General features: G+C 54.9%; 1 protein-coding gene across 1 annotated transcript; it reads left to right on the forward strand.

Annotated features, from left to right (window-relative positions):
- Positions 1–8,699: 8,699 nt before the first annotated feature.
- LOC121288051 (nuclear transcription factor Y subunit beta-like) lies at positions 8,700–12,010 on the forward strand (the record flags this gene model as incomplete). The annotated part of the gene is given in 3 exon segments (XM_041206332.1): positions 8,700–8,753; positions 10,864–11,159; positions 11,719–12,010. Coding segments are annotated over 3 exon segments (642 nt in total), but the record flags the coding sequence as incomplete, so codon positions are not given.

The following is a 12,010-nucleotide window of genomic DNA, read 5'->3' on the forward strand; positions in this document are numbered from 1 at the left end:
CATCACCAGCAGAAACACTAGCAGCAGCAACAGCAACAGCATCAGCAACACCAGCAGCAGCACGAGCACCAACAGCAACAGTAATAGCAGCTACACCACTAACACCAGCAGCAGCACAGGCACCAACAGCAACAGTAGCAGCAACACCAACAGCAGCAGCAGCAGCAGCAGCAGCTACATTTCCAGCAACAGTAACAGCAGCAGCACCACCAACACTAGCAGCAGCTCCAGCACCAAGAGCACCGGCAGCAGCAACACCAGCACCAGCAATGCCAGCAACAGCTACAGCAGCAACAGCAATGGTACCTGCAACACCAGCAGCAATGGCAGCAGTATCAGTAGCAGCAGCACCAGCACCAGCAACAGCAATGGCAGCAGCCACAGCACAAGCAACAGCAGCAGCCACATCACCAGCAACAGCAGCAACAGCAGCAGCAACAGCAGCACTAGCAGCAGCAGCAACAGCAGCAACACCACCATCACCAGCAACAACAGCAACGGCACCAGCAGCAAAACCAACAGCACTAGCAGCAGCAGAAGCAGCAACACCACCATCACCAGCAACAGCAACACTAGCAGCAACACCAGCAGCAGCAGCATCACCAGCAGAAACACTAGCAACAGCAACAGCAACAGCATCAGCAACACCAGCAGCAGCACGAGCACCAACAGCAACAGTAATAGCAGCTACACCACTAACACCAGCAGCAGCACAGGCACCAACAGCAACAGTAGCAGCAACACCAACAGCAGCAGCAGCAGCAGCCACATTTCCAGCAACAGTAACAGCAGCAGCACCACCAACATTAGCAGCAGTGCCAGCACCAACAGCACCAGCAGCAGCAACACCAGCACCAGCAATGCCAGCAACAGCTACAGCAGCAACAGCAATGGTACCTGCAACACCAGCAGCAATGGCAGCCGTATCAGTAGCACCAGCACCAGCAGCAGCAACAACAGCAGCACCAGCACCAGTAACATTAGCAGCAGCAGCAGCAGCACTGGCAGCAACAACAGCAGCGGAACTAACAGCAGCAACACCAGCCACAGCAACAGCAGCAAAAGCAGCAGCAACAGCAACAGCAGGACCAGCAGCAACAGCAACAGCAGGAAGAGCAGCAGCAACACCAGCAGGAACAGCAGCAACAGCAGCAACAGGAACAGCAGCAACAGCAGCAGTACCAGTACCAGCAACATCAGCAGCAGTAGCAGCAGCACTGGCAGCAACAACAGCAGCGGAACTCACAGCAAAAACACAAGCAACAGCAACAGCAGCTAAAGCAGCAGCAATAGCAGCAGCAGGAATAGCAGCAGTAGGACTAGCAGCAACAGCAACAACAGGAAGAGCTGCAGCAACACAAGCAGGAACAGCTGCAACAGCAGCAGCACCAGTACCAGCAACATCAGCAGCAGCAGCAGCACTGGCAGCAACAACAGGAGTGGAACTGACAGCAGCAACACCAGCCACAGCAACAGCAGCAAAAGCAGCAGCAACAGCAGCAGCAGCAACAGCAGCAGCAGCAACAGCAACAGTAGCAGCAGCACACACAGCAGCAGCAACTGCAGCAGACGTAGCAACAGCAATACCAGCAGTAACACAAGCACCAGCAACAGAAGAAGCAGCAGCAACAACATCAGTAAACAGCAGCACCAACAGCAGCAGCAACAACACAAGCAACAGCAACTCCAGCAGCAACAACAACAGCAACAGCAGCATCAGCACTGGCAGCAGCAACACCAGCAGCAGTTAAACCTGCAGCAACCACACCAGCAGCAGCAACAGCAGCATCCAAAGCAACAGCAGCAACAACAGCAGCAGCAGAATCCTCAACAACACGAGCAACAACAACAGCAACAGCAACAGCATCACCAGCAGAAACACTAGCAGCAGCAACAGCAACAGCATCAGCAACACCAGCAGCAGCACGAGCACCAACAGCAACAGTAATAGCAGCTACACCACTAACACCAGCAGCAGCACAGGCACCAACAGCAACAGTAGCAGCAACACCAACAGCAGCAGCAGCAGCAGCAGCAGCAGCAGCTACATTTCCAGCAACAGTAACAGCAGCAGCACCACCAACACTAGCAGCAGCTCCAGCACCAAGAGCACCGGCAGCAGCAACACCAGCACCAGCAATGCCAGCAACAGCTACAGCAGCAACAGCAATGGTACCTGCAACACCAGCAGCAATGGCAGCAGTATCAGTAGCAGCAGCACCAGCACCAGCAGCAGCAATGGCAGCAGCCACAGCACAAGCAACAGCAGCAGCCACATCACCAGCAACAGCAGCAACAGCAGCAGCAACAGCAGCACTAGCAGCAGCAGCAACAGCAGCAACACCACCATCACCAGCAACAACAGCAACGGCACCAGCAGCAAAACCAACAGCACTAGCAGCAGCAGAAGCAGCAACACCACCATCACCAGCAACAGCAACACTAGCAGCAACACCAGCAGCAGCAGCATCACCAGCAGAAACACTAGCAACAGCAACAGCAACAGCATCAGCAACACCAGCAGCAGCACGAGCACCAACAGCAACAGTAATAGCAGCTACACCACTAACACCAGCAGCAGCACAGGCACCAACAGCAACAGTAGCAGCAACACCAACAGCAGCAGCAGCAGCAGCCACATTTCCAGCAACAGTAACAGCAGCAGCACCACCAACATTAGCAGCAGTGCCAGCACCAACAGCACCAGCAGCAGCAACACCAGCACCAGCAATGCCAGCAACAGCTACAGCAGCAACAGCAATGGTACCTGCAACACCAGCAGCAATGGCAGCAGTATCAGTAGCACCAGCACCAGCAGCAGCAACAACAGCAGCACCAGCACCAGTAACATTAGCAGCAGCAGCAGCAGCACTGGCAGCAACAACAGCAGCGGAACTAACAGCAGCAACACCAGCCACAGCAACAGCAGCAAAAGCAGCAGCAACAGCAACAGCAGGACCAGCAGCAACAGCAACAGCAGGAAGAGCAGCAGCAACACCAGCAGGAACAGCAGCAACAGCAGCAACAGGAACAGCAGCAACAGCAGCAGTACCAGTACCAGCAACATCAGCAGCAGCAGCAGCAGCACTGGCAGCAACAACAGCAGCGGAACTCACAGCAAAAACACAAGCAACAGCAACAGCAGCTAAAGCAGCAGCAATATCAGCAGCAGGAATAGCAGCAGCAGGACTAGCAGCAACAGCAACAACACGAAGAGCTGCAGCAACACAAGCAGGAACAGCTGCAACAGCAGCAGCACCAGTACCAGCAACATCATCAGCAGCAGCAGCACTGGCAGCAACAACAGGAGTGGAACTGACAGCAGCAACACCAGCCACAGCAACAGCAGCAAAAGCAGCAGCAACAGCAGCAGCAGCAACAGCAGCAGCAGCAACAGCAACAGTAGCAGCAGCACACACAGCAGCAGCAACTGCAGCAGACGTAGCAACAGCAATACCAGCAGTAACACAAGCACCAGCAACAGAAGAAGCAGCAGCAACAACATCAGTAAACAGCAGCACCAACAGCAGCAGCAACAACACAAGCAACAGCAACTCCAGCAGCAACAACAACAGCAACAGCAGCATCAGCACTGGCAGCAGCAACACCAGCAGCAGTTAAACCTGCAGCAACCACACCAGCAGCAGCAACAGCAGCATCCAAAGCAACAGCAGCAACAACAGCAGCAGAATCCTCAACAACACGAGCAACAACAACAGCAACAGCAACAGCATCACCAGCAGAAACACTAGCAGCAGCAACAGCAACAGCATCAGCAACACCAGCAGCAGCACGAGCACCAACAGCAACAGTAATAGCAGCTACACCACTAACACCAGCAGCAGCACAGGCACCAACAGCAACAGTAGCAGCAACACCAACAGCAGCAGCAGCAGCAGCAGCAGCAGCAGCTACATTTCCAGCAACAGTAACAGCAGCAGCACCACCAACACTAGCAGCAGCTCCAGCACCAAGAGCACCGGCAGCAGCAACACCAGCACCAGCAATGCCAGCAACAGCTACAGCAGCAACAGCAATGGTACCTGCAACACCAGCAGCAATGGCAGCAGTATCAGTAGCAGCAGCACCAGCACCAGCAGCAGCAATGGCAGCAGCCACAGCACAAGCAACAGCAGCAGCCACATCACCAGCAACAGCAGCAACAGCAGCAGCAACAGCAGCACTAGCAGCAGCAGCAACAGCAGCAACACCACCATCACCAGCAACAACAGCAACGGCACCAGCAGCAAAACCAACAGCACTAGCAGCAGCAGAAGCAGCAACACCACCATCACCAGCAACAGCAACACTAGCAGCAACACCAGCAGCAGCAGCATCACCAGCAGAAACACTAGCAACAGCAACAGCAACAGCATCAGCAACACCAGCAGCAGCACGAGCACCAACAGCAACAGTAATAGCAGCTACACCACTAACACCAGCAGCAGCACAGGCACCAACAGCAACAGTAGCAGCAACACCAACAGCAGCAGCAGCAGCAGCCACATTTCCAGCAACAGTAACAGCAGCAGCACCACCAACATTAGCAGCAGTGCCAGCACCAACAGCACCAGCAGCAGCAACACCAGCACCAGCAATGCCAGCAACAGCTACAGCAGCAACAGCAATGGTACCTGCAACACCAGCAGCAATGGCAGCAGTATCATTAGCAGCAGCACCAGCACCAGCAGCAGCAATGGCAGCAGCCACAGCACAAGCAACAGCAGCAGCCACATCACCAGCAACAGCAGCAACAGCAGCAGCAACAGCAGCACTAGCAACAGCAGCAACAGCAGCAGCACCACCATCACCAGCAACAACAGCAACGGCACCAGCAGCAAAACCAACAGCACTAGCAGCAGCAGAAGCAGCAACACCACCATCACCAGCAACAGCAACGCTAGTGGCAACACCAGCAGCAGCCCTAGCAGCATCCAAAGCAGCAGCAACAGTAGTAGCAGCACCAACACCAGAATCATCTGTAACAGCATCAGCAACAAAAGCAGCAGCACCAACAGCAGCAGAAGCAGCAACAACAGCTACACCAGCAACATCAGCAACAGCAGCTGCAACAGCAGCAGCAACACCAGCAGCAGGCACAGTAGCAGTACCAACACCAGCAGCAAAACCAGCAGCAACCACAACAACATGAGCAACAGTAACAGCAACCACAACAGAAGCAGCAGCAGCAGCACCAGCACAAACAACAGTAATAGCAGCTACACCACTAACACCAGAAGCAGCAGCAGCAATAACAGCAACAGTAGCAGCAGCACCACCAACACCAGCAGCAGCACCAGCACCAACAGCACCAGCAGCAGCAACACCAGCACCAGCAATGCCACCAACAGCTACAGCAGCAACAGCAATGGTACCTACAACACCAGCAGCAATGGCAGCAGTATCGGTAGCAGCAGCAACAGCACCAGCAGCAGCAACAGCAGCAGCAGCAGCCACAGCACCAGCAACAGCAGCAACATCAGCACCAGCAACAGCAGCAACAGCTGCAGCACCACAAATGCCAGCAACAACAGCAACAGCACCAGCAGCAAAACCATCAGCACTAGGAGAAGCAGCAGCACCAGCAGCATTATAAAGAGCAGCAACAACAGCAGCAGCAATAGCAACAACACCAGCAACAGCAGCCGCAACACCAGCAGCAACAACACCAGCAGCAGCAGCAGCACTGGCAAAAACAGCAACTGCGGAACTAACAGCAAAAACACCAGCCACAGCAGCAGAAGCAAAAGCAGCAGCAACAGCAGCAGCAGGAGCAGCAGCAGCATGACCAGCAGCAACAGCAACAACAGGAAAAGCAGCAGGAAAACCAGCAGGAACAGCAGCAACACCAGCAACAGGAACAGCAGCAATAGCAGCAGCACTAGTACCAGCAACATCAGCAGCAGCAGCACTAGCGGCAACAACAGCAGCGGAACTAACAGCAGCAACACCAGCCACAGAAACAGCAGCAAAAGCAGCAGCAACAGCAGCAGCAGCAACAGCAACAGCAGGATCAGCAACAACTGCAACAGCAGGAAGAGCAGCAGCAACACCACTAGGTACAGCAGCCACAGCAGCAACAGCAACAGCAGCAACAGCAGCAGCAGCACCAGTGCCAGCAACGTCAGCAGCAACAGCAGCAGCAGAAGCAGCAGCAGCAACACCAGCAGCACCAGCAGCAGCAACACTATTAGCAACAGCAGCAGGAACAGCAGGAACACCAGCAGCAGCAACAACAGCAGCAGCAGCAACACCAGCAACAGCAGCAACAAAAGCAGCAGCAACCACAACAACACGAGCAACAGCAACAGCAGCAACAAAAGCAGCAGCAACAGCAACAAGAGCGGCAGCAGCATTCCCTGTAGCAGCAGCAACAGCAGCAACAGCAGGAGCAACAGGAGCAGCACCACCAGCATCAGCAAAAGCAACAGCAGCAACTGCAGCAGGAGCAGCTGTATCATCAGTAGCAGGAACAGCAGCAGTAGCAACAAGAGCATAAACAACTGCAGCAGCACCAGCAGCAGCAACAGCAACATCAACAAGAAGAGCAGCGCCAGCAGCAGCACCAGCAGCAGCAACAGCAGCAGGACCAGCAGCAACACCAGCCACAGCAACAGCAGCAAAAGCAGCAGCAACAGCAGCAGCAAAAGCAGCAACACCAGTAATAACAGCAGCAGGTACAGCAGCAACAACATCAGCAACATTAACAACGGCAGCAGCAGCAACACCAGCAACAGCAGCAAACACAACAACACGAGCAACAGATACAGCAGCAGCAGCACCAGCAGCAGCAGCACCAACACCAGCACCAGCAGTAGCAGCATCACCAGCAGAAACACTAGCAGCATCAACAGCAACAGCATCAGCAATACCAGCAGCAGACGCAGCGCCCTCAACAGTAACAGCAGCAGCACCACTAACACCAGCAGCAGCACCAGCACCAACAGCAACAGTAGCAGCAGCACCAACAGCAGCAGCAAAAGCAGCAGCCACAGCACCAGCAACAGTAACAGCAGCAGCACCACCACTGTCAGCAGCAGCACCAGCACCAAAAGTACCACCAGCGCAATACCAGCACTAGCAACGCCACCATCAGCTGCAGCAGCACCAGCACTGGTACTTGTAACAGAAGCAGCAGGAACAGCCACATCATCATCAGCAGCAGCAGCAAAAGCAGCAGCAAAAGCAGCAGCACGAGCAGCACAACAGCTCAGCAACAATGGCTGCAGCAGAAAAACCAGCAACAGCAGCCACAACAGCAGCAGCAACAGCAGCAGCCCCAGCAGCAGCAACAGTAGCAGCAACAGCAGCAGCAGCAGCAGCTGCACCAGCAGCAACAGCAACAGCAGCATCAACACCAGCAGCAGCCGCAGCAACAGCAGTAACAGCAAAAGCAGCAGCACCAGCACTAGCAACAGCAGCAGCAACAGCAAGAGCACCATCACCAGCAGCATTAACAGCAACACCACCAGCAGTAGAAGCAGCAGCAGGAACCCTAGCAGCAGCAAAATCAGCATTAGCAGCAGCACCAACACCAGCCATAACAGCAGCAGCAGCAGCACCAACACCACCAGCCGCAGCAGCACCAACACCAGCAACATTAACAGCAGCAGCACCACCAATTCCAGCAACAATAGCAACAGCACCAGCAGCAACACCAGCAGCACCAGTAGCTGAAGCTGCAACATCAGCAGCAACAGCTGCAACACTACCAGCAGTAGTAGCAACAGCAGCAATACTAGCATCAGCAACAACACCAGTAGCAAGAGCAGCACCCCCAGCAGCAGCAACAGCAGCAGTAGCAGCAATAACAAGAGCAACATCAGGAGCAACAGCTGCAGCCCCAGCAGCAGCAACAGCAGCAGTAGCACCAACACCAGCAGCAACAGTAGCAGCAGCAGCCACAGCACCAGCAATAGCAGCAACAACAACAGCAGCAGCACTGCTAACATGACCAGCAGCAGCACCAACACCAGCAGTGCCAGAAGAAGCAGCAGCATCAGCAGCTCCAGCTGCAACAGCAGCAGTAGCACCAAAACCAGCAGCAACACTTGCAGCAGCAGCCACAGCACCAGCAATAGCAGCAACAGCTACAGCAGCAGCACTATCAACACCACCGGCAGCAGCACCAACACCAGCAGCAATACCAGCAGCACCAGCAGAAGCAGCAACTGCAACAGCAGCAGCACCAACACTAGCAACAACAGCAACAAGAGCAACAGCACCAGCAGCAACACCAGCAGCACCAGCAACAGCGGAAGCAGCAACAGCAGCAGCACCAGCACCAGCAACAGCAGCAACAACAGCAAGAGCAACAGCATCATCACCAGCAGCAGTAGCAGCAACACCACCAGCAGTAGTAGCAGCAGCAACACTAGCAGCAGCAACAGCAACAGCAGCAGCACCAACATCAGCAACAACAGCAACAGCACCAGCAGCAACAGCATCAGCACCAGCACCAGCAACAGCAGCAACAACAGCAAGAGCAGCAGCACCATCACCAGCAGCGGTAGCAGCAACAACAGTGGCAGTAGTAGCAGCAGCAGCAACACCAGTAGCAAGAGCAGCACCACCAGCAGCACCACCAGCTGCAGTAGCCGCAAACCACCAGCAGTAGTAGAAGCAGCAGCAACACTAGCAGCAGCAACAGCAATAGTAGAAGCAACGCCAGCAGCAAGAGCAGCACTTCCAGCACCATCATGAGCAGCAGCAACAGTAGCAGCAGCCACAGCACCAGCAAAGTGACAACAACAGTAACACCACCAGCAGCAGCAGCACCAACACCAGCAACAATAGCAACAGCACCAGCAGCAACACCAGCAGGTCGAGCACTAGCAAAAGCAGTAACAGCAGCAGCAACAACACCTGCAACAGCAGCAGCAACACCAGAACCAGCCACAGCAGCAGCTCCAACACCAGCAGCAACACCAGCAGCACCAGCAGAAACAGCAGCATCAGCAGCTCCAGCAGCAGCAGCACTAGCTGCAGCACCAGCACCAGCAGCAGCCAAAGCACCAGCAAAAGTAACAGCAACAGTAACACCAGCAGCAGCAGCGACACCAACACCAGCAACAAAAGCAAAAGCACCAGCAGCAACATCAGCAGGTCCAGCACTAGCAGAAGCATTAACAGCATCAGCAGCAACACCTGCAACAGCAGCAGCAACACCAGCACCAGCCACAGCAGCAGCAACAATACCAGCAGCACCAACACCAGCAGCAGCAACAGCAGCAGCCACAGAAGCAGCAGTACAAGCAGCAACAGTGGCAGCACCAGTACCAGCAACAACTCCAGCAGCACCAACACCAGCACAGCAACAGCAACAGCAGCAGCCACAGAAGCAGCAGCAACAGCAGCAACAGCAGCAGCACTAGCAACAGCAACAGCAGCAGCAACAGCAAGAGCCGCAGCACCAACACCAGCAGCAGTAGCAGCAACACCACCCGCTGTAGTAGTAGCAGCAGCAATACTAGCAACAGCAATAGCAACAGCAGCAGCAACACCAGCGGCAAAATCAAGAGCAGCACCAGCAGCAGTACCACCACCAGCAGCAGCAACAGCAGCAGTAGCAGCAATAGCTACAGCAACTGCAGGACAAACATCAACACCACCAGCTGTAGTAGTAGCAGCAGCAACACTAGCAGCAGCAATAGCAACTGCAGCAGCAGCACCAGCAGCAACAGCAGCAGTAGTACCAACATCGGCAGCCACACGTGCAGCAGCAGACACAGCAGTAGGCACCACAGCCACAACTACAGCAGCAGCACCATCAACACAACCAGCCGCAGCAGCACCAGCAGCAACAGCAACAGCAGCAGCACCAACAGCAGCAGCCACAGCACCAGCAACAGTAGCAGCAGCAGCACCGCCAACACCAGCAGCACTAACAGCACCAGCAGCAGCAACACTAGCACCAGCAATGCCAGCAACAGATGCAGAAGCATCAGCAGCACAGCAACATCAGCAGCACCAGCAGCAGCAACACCAGCAGTAACAGCAGCAGCAACAGCAACATCAGCAGCACCAGCAGCAGCAACACCAGCAGCAACAGCAGCAACAACAGCAGGAGCAACAGCAGCAGTAGCACCAGCAGCAGCAGTACCAGCAACAGCAGCAGCTACAGCAGCAAAACGAACAGCAACAGCAGCAGCAGTACCAACAACAGCAGCAACAGTGGGAGCAGCACCTGCAGCAACAGCAGCAGCACCAGCAGTAACAGCAGCAGCACTAGCACCAGCAACAGCAGCAGCAACATCAAGAACAGCAGCACCAGCACTAGCAGCAGTAGAAGCAATACAACCACCAGCAACAACACAAGCAGCAACAGCAAGAGCAGCACCAGCAGCATCACCAGCAGCAGCAGCAGCGACAGGAGCAGTAGCAGCAATAGGTACAGCAACAGCAGGAGCAAAAGCAGCAACTGCGCCAGCAGCAGCACCAACACCACCAGCAGCAGCAGCCACAGCACCAATAACAGCAGCAACACCAACAACAGCAACAACAGCAGCAGCACCAGCAGAAGCAACAGCAGTGGCAGCAATAGCAGCAGCACCAACACCAGCAGCAATAGCAGCAACACCACCAGCAGTAGTAGGATCAGAAGCAACACTAGCAGCAACAACAGCATCAGCAGCAGCAGCACCAACACTAGCAACAGCAGCAACAGAACTAGCAGCAAAACCAGCAGCAATAGCAGCATCAACACCAGCAGCAACAGCAGCAACAGCACCCACATCACCAGCAGCAGAAGCTACAGCACCGCAGCAACAGCACCAGCAGCAACAGTACCAGCAGCAACAGCACCAACAGCAACAGCAGCAACACCAGAAACAGCAGCAGCTACACCAGAACCAGCAACTGCAGAAGGAACAGCAACAAAAGCAGCAACAGCAACAGCCGCAGCAACAGCAGTAACACCAGCAGCAGGAACAGCAGCAGCAGCAACAACAGCAGCAGCAACTGCAGCAGCACCAGCAGCAGCAACAGCAGCAGGACCAGCAGTAACAGCAGCAGCAGGAACAGCAGCAACAGCACCAACAGCAGCAACAGCAGCAGCACCAGCAGCAGCACCAGCAGCAGGAACAGAAGCAACAGCAGCAGCAGCAACATCAGCAGCAGCAACAGCAGCAGCAACAGCAGCAGCAACAGCAACAGCAGCAGCAACACCTGCAACAGCCGCAACAACAGCAGCACCACCAACACCAGCAACAACAGCAACAGCACCAGCAGCAAAACCAGCAGCAAAACCAGCAGCAGAAGCAGCAACACCAGCAACACTATAAACAGCAGCAACAACACCAGCAGCAACAACAGAAGCAACAGCAACAACACCAGCAACAGCAGCAGTGGTACTAGCAGCAGCAACACCAGCCACAGCAACAGCAGCAAAACCAGCATCAACAGCAGCAGCTGCGACAGCAGCAACAACAGCAGAATGAGCAGCAGCCGCAGCACCAGCACCAGCAACAGCAACATCAGCGGCACCAAGAGCAGCAACACCAGCATTAACAGCAGCAGGAACAGCAGCAACAGCAGCAGAAGCAACACCAGCAGCAACAGCAGCAACAACAGCAGTATCACCAGTACCAGCTCCAGCAGCAACTGCAGCAGCAGCACCAGCAACAACAACAGCAGCACCAGCAACAGCAGACATAGCAGCAACACCACCACTGGCAGCAACTGCAGCAACCGCAACAACAGCAGCAGCACGAACACCAGCAACAACAGCAACAGCAACAGCAACAGCAGCAACAGCAGCAGCACCAGAAGCACCAACACCAGCAGCAACAGCAATAGCAGCCACAACACCAGCAGCAATAGCAGCAACAGTAACAGCAGCAGCAGCAGCCACAGCGCCAGCAGCAAAAGCAGCAACAGCAACAGCAGCAGCAGCACCAACACTAGCAACAGCAGCAACAGAACCAGCAGCAACACCAGCAGCAATAGCAGCATGAACACCAGCAGCAGAAGCCACAGCACCAGCAGCAACAGCACCAGCTGCAACAGCACC

Source organism: Carcharodon carcharias, chromosome 2 (genome assembly GCF_017639515.1).
Source record: "Carcharodon carcharias isolate sCarCar2 chromosome 2, sCarCar2.pri, whole genome shotgun sequence".
Lineage (NCBI taxonomy): Eukaryota > Metazoa > Chordata > Chondrichthyes > Lamniformes > Lamnidae > Carcharodon > Carcharodon carcharias.